The sequence below is a fragment of the Oratosquilla oratoria genome, chromosome 7, assembly GCF_046742065.1.
Source record: "Oratosquilla oratoria isolate Oo_2021 chromosome 7, ASM4674206v1, whole genome shotgun sequence".
Classification (NCBI taxonomy): domain Eukaryota; kingdom Metazoa; phylum Arthropoda; class Malacostraca; order Stomatopoda; family Squillidae; genus Oratosquilla; species Oratosquilla oratoria.
In genome coordinates this window covers 62,464,587-62,480,866 of record NC_134783.1, presented here as the reverse complement: position 1 = coordinate 62,480,866, position 16,280 = coordinate 62,464,587, and the positions used below count along the sequence as shown (strand labels likewise).

At 37.7% G+C, this 16,280-nt stretch overlaps 1 protein-coding gene across 1 annotated transcript; it reads right to left on the bottom strand.

The window, feature by feature from the left end:
* Nucleotides 1–4,064: 4,064 nt before the first annotated feature.
* LOC143026932 (zinc finger MYM-type protein 1-like) lies at nt 4,065–7,507 on the bottom strand. The gene is made up of 2 exons (XM_076187723.1): nt 7,377–7,507; nt 4,065–7,248 (listed from the first exon to the last, which is right to left on the bottom strand). The coding sequence occupies exon 2, from the start codon at nt 6,712–6,714 to the stop codon at nt 5,449–5,451; it is 1,266 nt and encodes a 421-aa protein (XP_076043838.1). The 5' UTR covers nt 6,715–7,248; nt 7,377–7,507; the 3' UTR covers nt 4,065–5,448.
* Nucleotides 7,508–16,280: the final 8,773 nt, after the last annotated feature.

Genomic DNA, 16,280 nt, shown 5'->3' with positions numbered 1-16,280 from the left:
GCTATGAATGGGGTTGGGTTGGGTTAAGTTATGGTTAGGTTGGGTTAGGGTTAGGTTGGGTTAGGGTTAGGTTAGGTCTGGAAACATTGGGTTAGTGTTGAACGCATTTTTCTTCTAGGAAACATGGAAACAAAGGTTGCCGACACGATTTTGCCGGATAGAAAAACCAACAATGTTCCATATTTAAAATATCCAAATGTTGAGTAGGGAAAAAATTCCACGACGCCACACAGTGGGCCAACATGATTACAAAATTCATGCTAACAATGAATGACACGCTTTATCCCGCATCGCCAATTCGGAAAAATCTCAGTGATCAAAATAAAATCATATGTGGTCACTGACTGCGCCGATGTAATTTTTTTCGTAAAAATAATTTAAATGTAAATTTACACACTATGAAATCATAATAAACAGTGTAATAAATATTCCATTACCTGCATATCTATAAGGACGGTTGGGTGCCGGCACTGGCAGGGTTAAATAACTATTTTTCTGATTCTTGGATGTTTGTTTACAATATGGCGTCGATATGGCGTGTGTTTAGAGCCTTCAACTTTGAAATGTCGAAATTTCATAGAATTAACTTGTTTTCCCTTAAAGTTCCTATGTAAACCAAATATAATTTGTTTAGGTATATCATCAGGCTTCTGCTTCATTCTATATACGGAGGAGACGTATTGGCGAGTTCATGCGTTTGAGGAAAAGTTTCTTTAGATGTATTGGATGAAAAACGCAGTTCGGTTTCATAAAAGATTATTTCCCACCTGGACAAAATAAAATGAAGTTCATATCATAGATAAAGATTTTATTAATGAGGAGACATATTGTCGTTCATGCGTTCGATGAAAAGAGTGTCTTTAGACATGGATAAAAATTGTAGTCACCCCATTGTCCGTTCTCTATTCAATGTATTGGTTTGAGAGAAAACGTTATTTATTTTTACACGCACACGCGAGCACACCCACACAGCACATAAGTGCACACACACGCACACACATAAGCACACACCACACGCACACACATAAGCACACACACAGCACATAAGTGCACACACATAAGCACACACATAAGTGCACACACACACAGCACATAAGTGCACACACATAAGCACACACACGGCCCTAGGCAGGATTCGAACCGTAGTTCTTGGTTCGAATCCTGCCCAGGGCCGAAATTATTTCGGTGCCGCTGCGCTTCGGGTCGTTACTCGGACTCTCGTGGGCGGGGAGTTGGGTGTGTGTGTGTGTGTGTGTGTGTGTGTGTGTGTGTGTGTGTGTGTGTGTGTGTGTGTGTGTGTGTGTGTGTGTGTGTGTGTGTGTGTGTGTCATAGCATTACCCATAGATCGGACCTACGAGCTCTGAGCTCTCTTACAGGAGGGGGATAGCTGTCGATCACGAGTCCAACACGTGATCCAAAGACCAAGTGAATACATAAGCACACACACGCACACGCGAGCACACACACGGTGGCACTGTTGGTAGAGCGCTGAACTGGGAAGCAGAAGTGCTCCCAGTAGCCAGTTCGAATCCTGCCCAGGGCCGAAATTATTTCGGTATCGCTGTGCCTCGGGTCGTTACTCTGACTCTCGTGGGCGGGGAGTTGGGTGTGTGTGTTGTAACGTAATATTAGATATTACGACATATGTGTAATTATGTTATAGAATTGTGTTCCTTTGTATTACATAACTATGTTCATATTTCTTGTCTATGTATGTATTGTAACAATGTTAAGCAGTAACGCCCGTCCACTATATGTAATCTTGCCTACGTGCGGAGAGAGGTGCGCACTCTTGTAGAACAAACAGACAAGCGAAATCCTGAATAGTTCGGAGCGCACAGATTTGACAGTTACTAAATAAGTAGATTGTTCAAGCGAGTCGAGGGTCTTAAAACTACCCATGTTGACGTGTGTTAACTTACCCTCCTCCCCTCCTTTCGCTCTCCCGAACACTCACCCGGAAGTATCCCGCTTCCGGTCCAATGGTATATAAGCGGTGGAAATCGCTCACTCCTCGTCATTTTCTCGCATATCTTATCTCTTGATAAAAACTGGAAGTTTAGACTCATGAGACGATTGGTGTGAAGTGATCACCCTTTTTGCCTACATTACGTGTCTGATATACATTGCATTACTTTATACTTATTTTTGTACTTATTACTTATTCTGATGCATGTTCCTGATCTCTTTGTACTTAGATAGTACCATATTGTATACGTATCTTGTGTTTCTTATTTGAACGATAATTTCCATATTCTTATAATCATGTAACGGTCCCATTGACCCTACTGCCCATTCTCTTTTGTGTTGATTGCCTGTAAATATTTTCCATATTAATAATTTCGTTTACTAGTTTTATCGCTAGTTTAATATTCCTTTCCTGGAATCTTCTTTGTTACCTTTACTTCTAGTCTTACGAATTATCTAGGCCCTGACCAGATAGTTCAGTCCTACAGTGGCTTCTAGAAGTGAGCTGGTTCTTAAGCACTTATCCGTTATACGTAACGTCTCTTCACTAACCAGCCCGCCCGTAACAGTGTGTGTGCAAGGTCATAGCATTACCCATAGATCGGACCTACGAGCTCTGAGCTCTCTTCCAGGAGGGAAATAGCTGTCGATCACGAGTCCAACACGTGATCCAAAGACCAAGTGAATACACGCACACGCGAGCACACACATGGCTCGGTGGCGGATTGGTAACGCGCTGGCCTCACAAGCCAGAGAATCGGGGTTCGATTCCCCGGCCGGGCGGAGATAAGTCGGGTTTTTCTCCTTTCACGTGTAACCCCTGTTCACCTAGCAGTGAGTAGGTACGGGATGTTAGTCAAGGAGTTGTGACCTTGCTGTCCCGGTGTGTGGTGAGTGGTCTCAGACCTACCCAAAAATCGGCAAATAATGAGCTCTGAGCTCGCTGACGTAGGGTGGTGTCTGTCTGTCTCGACAGAGGCTACAGCAGATCCGAGGTGAATTACACACAGCACATAAGTGCACACACACGCGAGCACACTCGAGCACACACGCACACACACACACACACACACACACACACACACACACACACACACACACACACACACACACACTTTCATCGAATGGACGGCGAGAATTGGTTAGGTTAGGTTAGGTTAAGTTAGGTTAGAGAGTTGAAAAATTTGAAGAACTAGAGAAGACGAACAAAAATTTAACTAATGAAATAGAAGAATTAAAAAGACAGTTAAAAGAAGTAAAATAGGAGAATGAAGAATTGAAAAGGAACAATAAAGACAATAAAGAGTAACACTTCTTTATTATACATGAGTACGTAATATCAACATATATCTATTGTAAATGTTTTGTATAAGTAAGCCTATGTAGTCATTACATTATATAAATGCCCTATACATAATTATATAACCGAATATGTATACGTCATTAGGCGTACACTAAACGCGTATGCGTCTATGGCAATTGTACACGTCATAGCATTAAGGTACTAAATATATGTTACCCTTAACCATTTTGCATGCATATTCATCATTATATGTGATTGTTCTCTTGTTTCTGTACATTCTTATGTATATACCTAGATATGTTAGTATGTATTGTTTCGCCCAATCTTTTTCCCGCCTGGCAACAATGTATCAGGAAGTAGGGCACGAGCGCGTCTTAATGCCCAAGCTAGGCCCCCAAGCATTCGCTTGTGATAGATCCCTTCCTGCCATACTTGTGTGTAGACCTCCGCAATAAACTCCTACCAAAAATACTGCGTGTTTGGCACTTACCACAGCAGTAACACCTCACATTCTGAGTAATGTTATAAGCCATGAGGTATAGCTTATGTCTAGAATATGAATAGTTATTTTCAATTACATACAAATATGAAAGTTTTTCTTTTTAAAATATTTTCATTTCATTACACTGATGATGAGGCATATTATTTGATTATTTTCAATGAAACACTAATTTGTGAAAGATCATTTATTTGAATTTCTCCACATTAATAGAATTTATAAATGTTACATAAAGTGTACATTATATTATATTTCAAAATGTACAATAATTTGTACCACATTTCTTTAATAACAGTACCATAATTTTGTCATGAAAACGATAATATTGTGTTCAGAAACTGGCAACTCGACTTCTAAAACCGTCCCCAGTAGACGTCGCGATCTTGAAAAGTCAGCATCTCAAGTGAGATGTCTCCTGCCTTGTGTTAGTGCTTGCTTTAATCTGCATCTACCGTGTCGTATCCCACAGTGCCGTGAAAATGCTAAGTGTTTTGATATGGCAGTGTATTAGTGCTTACGTTAATTTGTATCTACCGCGTTGTATCCCACGGTGCTGTGGAAGTGCTAAGTGCTCAGCGTAGTGCCTCGTGTTTTGAAATGCGCAGTGCTTGTAGTGGGACGCATAAACCTTGTTGTATCCTAGCAGAACGTATCCTGCATCGCCAAGTGATATTAAACACATGTGAGGCGAGGAAGGCATTGAAATAATGTCTGCTTTGAAGGGTGCCTATCTCATTATCCAGGGCCGTTTCTAGCTTTGTGGGGGCCCTAGGCAAGAGGCAGTTAGGGGCCCTCAAAAGTTAGAAAGATAGACAGATTGGTATTTCATTTATACCTGTGAAGTTTGCCAAACAGTAATTAAACGACTTCTATATCTTTTGATGATGGTAAAGGATGCAAGTAACTATTACACCATATTTATTTATTTAAACATTTATGTTAACATCACAGTCTCTGAATACAAACCACATTTCAAAATATTGGTAACTTAACATCACAGTCTCTGAATACAAACCACACTCTAAAATAGTAGTAACTTAACATCACAGTCTCTGAATACAAACCACCACCAACTGCATTGTATTGGGCTCAAAATTTCTGCTTTCTGGCTTTTTTACTCGCAAAATCATCAATGATGTCTTCATACAACACGTCTTTCCCCACTTCATGGTTGATGCTGATTATTGCAAGACCACTGAGTCGCTCCTGCCCCATAGATGATCTTAACTAGGTCTTGATGAGTTTCAGCTTCGAAAAGCTCCTCTCTGCTGAGGCCACAGTCACAGGCAGAGTACAGGCAATTCTCAGTGCAACCCACAGATTGGGATACAATTCCTCAAAAAAAAAAAAAAAAAATTGTGGATATAGGTGAGGAGCTCAAGAGCAGTCATTTCGTCTGAGGGCAAACTTGGTAAGTGTTTAACTTCCATAGCCAGTTCCTTTCCATCAATGTCACTTTCATTTCCAGAGGTTAATGTCTTGCATAGTTTGTCACACTGGTTGTTCAATGACTGATCATCCAGTTTCTGGAAATTGAGCAGCACTCCAAATTGGTCTCTTACTTCACTCAGAGTTTTAAATCTATCAGTTAAGGATTGAATGGTAGTGTCAACATCAACATTAAAGAATGTTATTTCTAGCCTCTTCATTGCATCTGCAATGGGCTCATCTGTGGCCTCAAGCAAAGTGTCTTTTTGTACTTCTTAATCTCTTTTCTTTGAGTACAGCCTCTACATTCATTTCCTCACACATATCTTTAGCAGAGACTTGAGCTGAAGTGAATCCAATTCTTCTGTAGTTAGTCAGAGATGTTTTCGCTTTAGTAAGGAGGTCAACTGCCACATCAAGCTGCATTTTAGGAGACTCCAGGAGCTTACTGACATGGTTCACAATGTGTAGAATGTCATACCATATGACTGTGCAAATGATAAATCGGTATGACCCCACCTCTTCTGCCAGACTTTGGGCTTCAACCTTGGTCAGAGGATCAGACACTTCCCTGACCTTCAACAAAGCTTCCCTTATATTAGAGGCCTGATACCGCACAGCTTCTATGCTATTAATACGGCTCTCCCATCTTGTGTCACTCCAGGTCTTGAGTGCAACAGTGACATAATCTTTTAGGATTGCCCATCTTTGTGGTGAGGCTGAAAATAGGTTGTACAGTTTCTGAACAGTGCCGAAATAGCTAGTGGCATCTATTGAAGCTGTTGCTGCATCAGATATCATCAAGTTTTGGGAATGTGCTCCACATGGAACATAGAGTGCACGAGGGTTCTTCTCAAGAAGTCTGGCTTGAACTCCTTTGTTTCTCCCTTTCATGTTGGCACCATTATCATATGATTGTCCTCTGCAATCTTCAAGGAGAATATTCAGTTTCGTCAGTTTCTTTATAATTAGAGATGACAAACCAAGATCTGTTGTTTCAGAAGCTACAAGAAACCCCATAAAATGTTCCTTAATTTCTGGTTTCTTATCCATTTTGACAGTCCTTATGACGACTGACATCTGTTCTTGATGGCTTACATCGGGAGTACAGTCCAAAATAATTGAATAATATTTGGACTGTTTAACTTCAGTCACCATTGTGTCCATTATTTTAGTACTGATTGAAGCAATAAGTTCATTTTGGATGATATTTCCAAGGTAGCTGGAATGACTGAACTGGCCACTCTCAACACGCTCAATGTGCTGCTTCATGACAGGATCAAATTTAGCAAGCAGCTCCACCTCTTTTAGAAAATTCCCATTATTCTGCTGGTGTAACGTGTTTGATGAACCTCTAAATGCAAGATTTCTCTCGGCTAAGGATTGGATAATGGCGATTAAGCGAGTCAGGACATCTCTCCAGCGCCTCTTTTCAGCCTCCAATAGTGTTCTTTCAGCTTGGTCTATTGTCTTTCCAGTTTGCAAACGGAGTTGTAAATCTTTCCAGGTTGCCATGTGCGCTATGTGTGCTGGAATGCTTTCATGACTTTTCAAAAGTGTGCCTTATGTTTTTCCAGTCTGTCAGTCCTTCTGTCACTAACTTTTGTTCTTTGGTTGAAAATAATTTACAACAAAAGCAATAGGGAGCATTTTTTGTTTTTGAGTAGATAAGCCAAGTCCGCTTCATCTTGTCTCCATTAACCAATGTTCTACAAAAATAATGATAATGAAAACTTCTTCCGTCTTCTTTTTTGGGAAATGTGAAATCAGAACTAATCTGAAATGGCCCTCTGCCTACTGCATCCGTTCTAAATGCATCAGACAGAATGGTTGGCCAGTTAGCAGGATCTAGCAGTTTAGAATAAATGGGAGGCTGCTCAGAAGTAGATGATGCCTTCTGTGGTTCTGGGGAATGTGGTGGTCTTGGTGGCAGTACAGCTTCCTGGACAGATCCTGATGAATGTGATGGCACTGGAGCATCCTGTTCAGAAAGATCAGAATATTCCTCTGGCTTGCTGTCTGGAGTTCCAATATATTTTAGAATTGATCCTGCAAAATTACAAATTTCCTTAGATGATTAGGCGTTAGTCTAAAATAATACTCACCATTCAGAAAACATAATAAAACCAAACTTTAATATGTTTCTTTAAATTATTAAATAAACGATAATGAATTACCTTTTTCTATTGGCCATTTTTCTTCGTCAAATTTCTTTTCTTTCGTTTCTTTGCTCCGCTGAGATAAATTCGTTTTGACGCCATTACGGGAATGATGATTGGCGAGTCTTAGAGTCTAATGTAGGCCTAGCACAGAAATCTGTTAAGTGAAAACCTTATAAATTCATGGAATCAATTTTACATACACGATATTCGAGTAGAATAAATATGATTGTTTTTATCAGTGTAGGCCTAATACAGATATCTGTAAAGTGTAAACCTTTTAAATACCCCTTAATAAAAATAATTCTACATCCACGAAATTCGGGTAGACCTGAAAGGTGAACAGATGGGTGATTGTTGAGCCTGTGGTTATCTTAATATTATATACGAACTAGAGAAACGGACCACACGACAAACGGAATAGTATTTCTGTCACTTCCTTTTGAGCTAACCTCGGTCCTGCCATCTAGTGTTTTTTTTTCATTAGGTAGGTGAAGTGAGAAAATAAATAATCATAGTTTTGATAATAAAGAAATAAGTGAATATATGAATAAGGGATTGGATAAAATATCGATACAAATTAAACAAAATTGAACATATGAACATATATGAACATTGAATATTGAAAAAGGTGGAAAAGGTAAACATTCCATAGAATACCAACATTTCCTATTGTGCATACAAATATAATAAAAGGAATTCCAACTTACAGTCACAGAACACACAAACTTACAAATTTACACCATTAGAAGCTAAACATGAAGCGACCAAAGAGTAAACAAGAACGCTGGTGATGCCAATTCCAGTGACAAATAAAGCCAAACAATTGGACAAATAGTAAGCTAATGGCCAAAAAGAGTTTGTAATCAACAATTAATAACATCTGTAGCCATAAGCCCTAGCTTAGTGAACACATGAATAAATAAAGCCAATTAATGCTTACCATATTATATCTTTAGATTAAATAAGATGTAGGTGATTTTTAACAAGATAGTATTTTTAGCAGACGATCAAAGCATTTCAAACACTAAACACTGCAAGAGGCGTGTTGTTTATTTGCGTCGGCGAGCGGGAGAAACACAGGCTCATATTTGACCTTCGGTAGCGTTACCTAGCCATTGGGCCGGCCGGGGACCCCCTGGTAGGTTGGGATCCCTAGGCAATTGCCTATACCGCCTATAGCTAGAAACGGCCCTGTCATTATCATTCAGGTGTAACAGAAGGTGTCTCTTTGCGATTTCCTTTTGTAATCATCATTGTTACAGCATAAATCGATTCACTTCTGTATCGAGTTGTTTTAGTATATGGTTATTGTTGCCGTCAGACGATTTTATTCATCTTTGCCGTTCGTAATGAGCTGCTTTCTATGCCGACGTGTAAATATGCCGTTAGCTAGAAAACAAGGACGTGTGTACGTGCGTGTGACCGGGCATGGACACTAAAGATTTGCTTGCAATCCGCTTGCAGCAGTTCTGAAAGGTATGTTACCATTATACACAAATGTGACTTGATAGGTTTGTGTAAAAAAATAATTTTTTGATAATTAATTGCCTTCATACGAGAGAAAGAGAGAGAGAGGTGGGGTATACCATGCAGCCGGGTAGAATAGTTTGGAATATTCTAAGATTTAACTCGCCTAGCCTACTAAACTGATTTGGTTCATCGACAGGAGCTAACCCCGTTCACTACGCGAAGGCTAGAGTAATAAGAGTGGTAGTTAAGTGTGAATAGACAAGGGATGAGTTAGTAGTCGGTTTGGTGTTTAATTAATATTACAGACGTCGAACTCGTATCGTGTCCGTGTTTTGTACCAAGTGTGACAACGCATTTAGTAGTTGACATCTAGTTTCTAATCTGTTGATGTCGCTAGGCAGGGTTGCATTAAATCTAGATGGGTTAACTTATGTAAATACAGCCCCAGTTAGATGTTATTAGTTTATTGTAGCCTTCACAAAACGCATGATTTTTTCAACGACTCTAAATGTTTCGGACGTCGCTCCTCTAATGGTCTAATTATACAATATCGTACGAAGGTAGAAACTGATGGATAACGAGACGCGGAAATTGAAATGTGAATTGAACACTCACGAATGATGTTTATGGTGTACTGTTTGCTGAGGAATAGTGTAATCATTGTTAGACACAAGTTAAACACAAGTTATAATTAAAAAACAAAAGTAAAAAATGCGCTTAGTGAGGGAACACGCCACATTGTGTTGTCCAGGACACATACAAGTGACTATTTGAAGAAAACGGACTCAACGATTAATTGCTACTGTTGCACAAATCTTCATGGTGGGGTGGGGGCAGAGTGGCAATATGTCCCCAGGTAACAACAATGTGTGATGAGAGTGATGGTGGACGTCGTCGTGGAAGTGGTATTAGTGCTGCTGCTGCTTTTACTTATTCGTTCGTTGAACTGTTTATTTATAAAAATCGCCATAGCGTTTTTGTCCCTGCGGACTCTTACGTAAATATTGAAGATATGAATGAAATATTCTAACCTGGGATTGTTAGGTTAGGTTAGAGTGGTGCAGCTTACTCAATCACGGTGACCCGTCGCCTCAGTACTTTAACTAACATGCTAGTGTTGTAAACTAGGACAGTGGTGGAGCTTACGTTCTTTATCAAAATTCAAGTTCATTTTTGACTAAGTCAGTGTCCCATCGCCTTACCACTACAAACGAAAATGCTTTGCCCACCAGAACTGAGGTTGAGCGTACATTCTACGTCTAAGTCAGGTTCATTTTGGACGGCGATCCGTCGACTCATTACTTTAACATACTAAAGTTCTTTGCCCACCAGTACTGTGGTGGAGCTTACGTTCTGTATCGTAAGTCAGGTTCATTTTGAACTCAGTCACGGTGACGGTGTACGGACAGTTTCCCACATGGACATTTTCCAACATGCAGGAGGACACCTTCCCACATTTTATTAATTTATTAGATTTTTCCCACATTATTCATTTAATAAGATTTATTAATGTGCGATAAGGATACTGCTACAACCTTGTATTGGACGTATGTGACTTATGGATATCACGATTCAAAATTAGAAATCAGTATATCAATAGTTGAATATCAGTTAATGAAAATGGAAATGCCCATTAGTATTGAATTTTCAAAATATCTGAACTTTGAAATACACACATTTTCACACATCCATTTTCCAACATTGTCATTTCTCCACATGCAGGATAATGCTATAAATTTATATTAGATAATGATAATCAATACGAATGGCTACAATATGACTTATGAATACCACATTTCAAAATCAGGAATCAATATATTAAAAGAAATATAAAATAATGAAAAATGAAAATGCCATTATTACTGAAATTCCAAGATATCTTATAGTAAAATACATAGTTGGCCTATATCAGTCTATGTATAAAAAAGAAAGGCTGATTTTTGAGGGAATGAGGAAATAGCTGACTAAGCTTCGTACCACTCCGAGGGGTAATGGACCTGACCTACTAGGTCATGACACGTGGGAAGTAGGGGAAGTCGAGAGTGAGGTCACAAATGAGGTCAGCCTGGACGCCACAAATGATGCTGTTAGGAAAGTTACAACGGAAATCAGTACACGTAAATGGATGACCGATATGTTGAAAATCGCGATCGGAATAAAAAGAGGGCTTTCTGTGAGAATGGAATGGGGAGAGACGCACCTTGGGATTAGGTATAATGAAATGGCTACACTATTTAAGAACAATTGCAGAGCGAAACGTAACTATGAAATTTAGGTTGCCAGACAAGATCGGACCATAAGGGTTTCTTACAAAGTATTATAAAGGCGGAGCATGCCGTCAGGAGACCTTTTGGTCCATAACTAGGTCGGATGCGAAAAAAATATAGTAATGATAAATAAATAAAATATAATAACATGAATAATAATAAATGAAATATGATATAAATAATAATAGATAAAATATAATATAAATAATAATAGATAAAATATGATATAAATAATAATAGATAAAATATAATATAAATAATAATAAATAAAATATAATATAAATAACAATAAATAAAATATAATATAAATAACAATAAATAAAATATAATACTAATAACAATAAATAAAATATAATATAAATAACAATAAATAAAATATAATATAAATAACAATAAATAAAATATAATATAAATAACAATAAATAAAATATAATATAAATAACAATAGATAAAATATGATATAAATAATAATAGATAAAATATAATATAAATAGTAATAGATAAAATATGAGATAAATAATAATAGATAAAATATAATATAAATAATAATAGATAAAATATAATATAAATAGTAATAGATAGAATATAATATAAACAGTAATAGATAAAATATAATATAAACAGTAATAGATAAAATATAATATAAACAGTAATAGATAAAATATAATATAAACAACAATAGATAAAATATAATATAAATAACCGTAGATAAAATATAATATAAATAACCGTAGATAAAATATAATATAAATAATGATAAATAAAATATAATAATATAAATAATAATAAGTAACAAAATGCATAGGTATAGTTAGATAATAAAAAGGTAAATAGTAAATAATATCTTAGGCCGAAACGTCCGGCATGCGAGTAAAACAGCAAGGACCAGGAGGGAAAGGTTCAACTGCTGCCTGGTACCCTGATTCACCAGACTAGTATTATGATCAGGTCATAACTAGTCTCGGACCATACCTGAAACATATACCAAGCTATGACAAACAAAACAAAGGTAGAAACCAGTTTTGAGCATCAAGCATCGTTATAATGATTGTTGTAGGTCAACTCTTGCCCGGACACTGGTTGGTCCCCAAAACTGCTCCCCTAGGACAACTCGAATCCGGGACATTTTCCAACATCTTGTAGGACATTTTCCCACATTTAATTTATTTTTACAATGAAAAAATATAATTATTAGATATTCTATATTTATTCTGGATGTGATACTAGGGTAATATAGGGCGATATGATACATAGTAAAGAGTAATATTTTATATTGTTCTGAAGATCAAAGTAAGGGCAAACTTTAGCGAATAGTCAATGGGTGGTAATTTACATGGTCTTGGAGATCAAAGTATGAAGGCAAACTAATTAATTATTCTTTAGATTAATCTAAAGACACACACAATACATACTAGACACTAGAAATGTGAGCTGAAGTCAAGACGTAATACTAATTTATATTAGTCTGGTATCCCTCACTAGGCTATTAATACATAAAATCAAAGCTGTTCCCGGTCCATAGCTGAGACTTTTTTTCCTTGAAAGTAACTTTGCTATCTGACTGCTTAATGGACATCGGTTGTGAGTTCCAGAGCTGTTTTTTGGTTAAAGAACCTGCATAAGTTCCTATAACTGCTCCGTGTTCGGTTCGCAGCAGATAATTTAAAATTACAACTCAGACATGAAAGAGCATAATTATGAACGACAACTTGGTAAGATGAATATTTTTCTATTTCATATCCTTTTGTATAGATGATAATACAAGAATCCCAGAATTAATTAATACATACCACACAAGTCATCCTGCGTATTTGAATTATTTTGTGCACTTGGAAGACATCGGGACATAAAAACGAAATATATGTCATAAAGTTTATTTATTTTTAAGATTTATATGTAAGATTGAATTAAGTCATCAAAATGATTGATATACGATGAATACAAACTATTACACGACTGTGATCGGGCTTGCGTTCTATATCGTACTTTAGGTTCATTTTAAACTCTGTCACGGTGACCCGTGGCCTCACTTCTCTGACATGGTAAAGTACTTTGTCCACCAGGACTGTGGTGCAGTTTACGTTCTATATTGTAAGTCAGGTTACTTTTGAACTCAGTTACAGTGATATGTCGCCTCAGTACTTTAACATAGTAAAGTGCTTTTCCCACCAAGACTGGTGGAGCTTACGTTCTATATTGTAAATCAGTCGCGGTGATCCGCCGACTCACTACTTTAAATAGAAAAGGTGGTAGAGACACACAGGTGTGAGCAGGAGGTGACCGGACGCTTCAGCCATTGTTTAGGAACAATGCGAACTTTACTTGGCCTTTTCGGGTATTTCGACGGGGCGTTTCATGTGTCGTTCTCAGATAATAAATTTACTTAGTAATTTCAACCGCCCAATTATTGTTAAAGTATGTCGCATATTATAGAGAAATAATCAAAATTATTGGAAAGAAAACACACTGAGTTTTCATTAAGGCTTTACATTTTACGGGCGGATCACGCTTAACACAACGCCATGTTATTTCATCTTCATTCTTCGCCACGGTCTTCTTCGTATACACAATTTCATCAAAGCAAAGTTATTGAGCTCATCTTTTAGTAATGATTTCCATGCTGTCGCTACCGTATTTATGACCAACCCGGTTTTCCTCGTCTTATATATATGTACCAATATACGAGCGTTCTATATTTATTTTCAAATTTTCTGCAAATCGGGCAATGTCGCTTTTTCTAAATGAGACGGGGGCTTCGCCTCTATGTATGAAATTCACTTTATTTTAAATGTACGTTTTCAATAAATATCATAGGCCGAAACGTCCGGCATTGGAATAGGAACACTGTATTGCCGACGTTTCAACGGCAAATATCACATTGGGAAAGGTTACGAACAGAGTTTGGTCTGGTTAGGTTAGGTCTACTCGGTATTTTAACATCCTAAATTGCTTTGCCACCAGGACTGTGGTAAAGATTACGTTCCATGTCGTAAGTAAAGGTTCACCTTTAAACCAGTGATTTTTTTTTATCTTAAACATGTAAACACTTATAACGTAAGTATAACTTTGAATATGTTATACAAAAATTATACGATGATTACAGTACACCTTATAATTGTTATTGTTTGCAATATGTCGCCCAAACACGCATAACTTTAACCACATATTACTTAATTACTACTACTACTACTTTAGATAATGATTACAGTACACCTTTTAATTGTTATTGTTTACAATATGTCACCAAAACAGGCATAACTTTAACCACATTAGTTAATTAGTTATTAACTGACGAGGTAAACACCATATGAGGACGGAACCTTTATTTGTACGACGTTTCGCTAATTACAATTTAAACATTTTTCTTTTTCATATTTCTCACTGTTATAATCTAGTCATATTTCATACGATTATCCATTTTTTTTATTCAATAGGCTTCTCGGGTATGTCTAGACTGGTGTCCATTTTTTCATAGTGTTAATCAATATTAAATTTATATCGTATAATTGACATTTTACGAGTGGATCACGCTTAACACAACGCCATGTTATTTTATCTTTATTCTTCGCTACGGTCTTCTTCTTATATGTAAATCCATCAAAGCAAAGTTACTGGGCTCCTTTCTTAGTAGTAATGACTCCCCCTGTTTTCCTCGTCTTATATTATTTTTTCTGCAAATCGAGCAGTCTATTTTTCTAAATAAAGGGGGGGCTTCGCCTCTATGTATGAAATTCACTTTAGTGTAAATGTACGTTTTCAATAAATATCAGGCCGAAACGTCCGGCATTCGAGTAAGAACACCTTATTGCTGACGATTGGTCCTGGAAGAAGGAACGGACCAATCAGCGTGCTCCATTCTAAGACGCCCAGCAGCATGCTTCACAAAAGAGTATATATACCATGAAGAAGACCGCCCTTCAGTCTACGTCGAAATTTCGGTGAATCAACATCTCCAGCGGGACGTACCCTGCTTTGCGGGAATTTTGATTTCGTTGTCTTGGAAAATCGGAGACACTTTTTGAAGCATCGAAGTGTTTACGTTAATTTGTATCTACCGTGTTCTTTCCCTCGGTGACGTGAAATTGTGGTCGTGAAGGTAGTGCAATAGTGATAGTGTTGTGAATTTGTGATGTATTACGAAGCCACCACACGCTGCCACAAGTTTTGACCTGGAGTCACAGGAAGTCTTCCATGTAAGTATCCTGTCTTGCTGGTTAAGTCTAGTTAGGTTAGATAGACTCAGTATTTTAACATCCTAACTTACTTTGCCATCAGAACTATGATGGCACTCACAATCTATATCGTAAGTCAGGTTCATCTTAAACTCCGTCACGGTGACCTGTTGTTTCACTACTTTCGCATGCTGCTAAAGTGCTTTGCTCACAAGGAACTGTGGCGAAGCTTACGTTATATCGTAATTCAGGGTTGGGTCGGGTTAAGATTGATTTTGTTTTGTTCGGTTTGGTTAGGTTAGTGGGGATGGGGGGTAAGCTTTTTTTCAGTGACTGCCTGCATGCCGGGTGGTTGTAGGGTGCCGGTGAGAGTGTGAGTTGGTTATGGATGTGCAGTTACGCCGTGTGCATGTCATGTATTGTTGCCAGTGTTACCACTAATCAACACCTGATCCGTGTTGATTAGTGGTTTCTGGTAATGATGTGATATCTTGAATGCGTAGGGGTTGCCGGTAATTGGGGGGGGGATAAGGAGGATATGCCCATTGGGCGGAGGGGGGGGTTGAAGTGAGGAAGAGAGTTGGGCTACTAACGTGTTTTTTTTACCTTAAATATGTAAAAACTTATAACATAAGTATCACTTTGAATGTCATGCAAACAATATGCGACGAATACAAACTACAACTCTGGCACAATAAACTAACGTTATTCTTTATGAATCAAATTTACAATTTGATGTTAAAAATAAAAATTCATTTACAGTCAATGGAATTTAAATTATTAATTTGAAAAAGAGGGTAAAAATTAGATAGCACATCAATGTCAACTCAAATCATATTCATTTTTCAGTCAGTCACGGTGACTTGTCGATTAAGTAATTTTACATGCTAAAGTGCTTTGCCTACCGAGACTGGTGGGGCTTGCATTCTGTATCGTAAGTCAGGTTCACTTTGAACTTAGTCACGGTGACCTGTCGCCTCGCTACTTGCTAAAGTACTATACCCAGCAGG

Bases quoted from the DNA above. Each gene is read 5' to 3' on its own strand.
- LOC143026932 (XM_076187723.1), bottom strand. From the start codon at position 6,714: ATGGCAACCTGGAAAGATTTACAACTCCGTTTGCAAACTGGAAAGACA.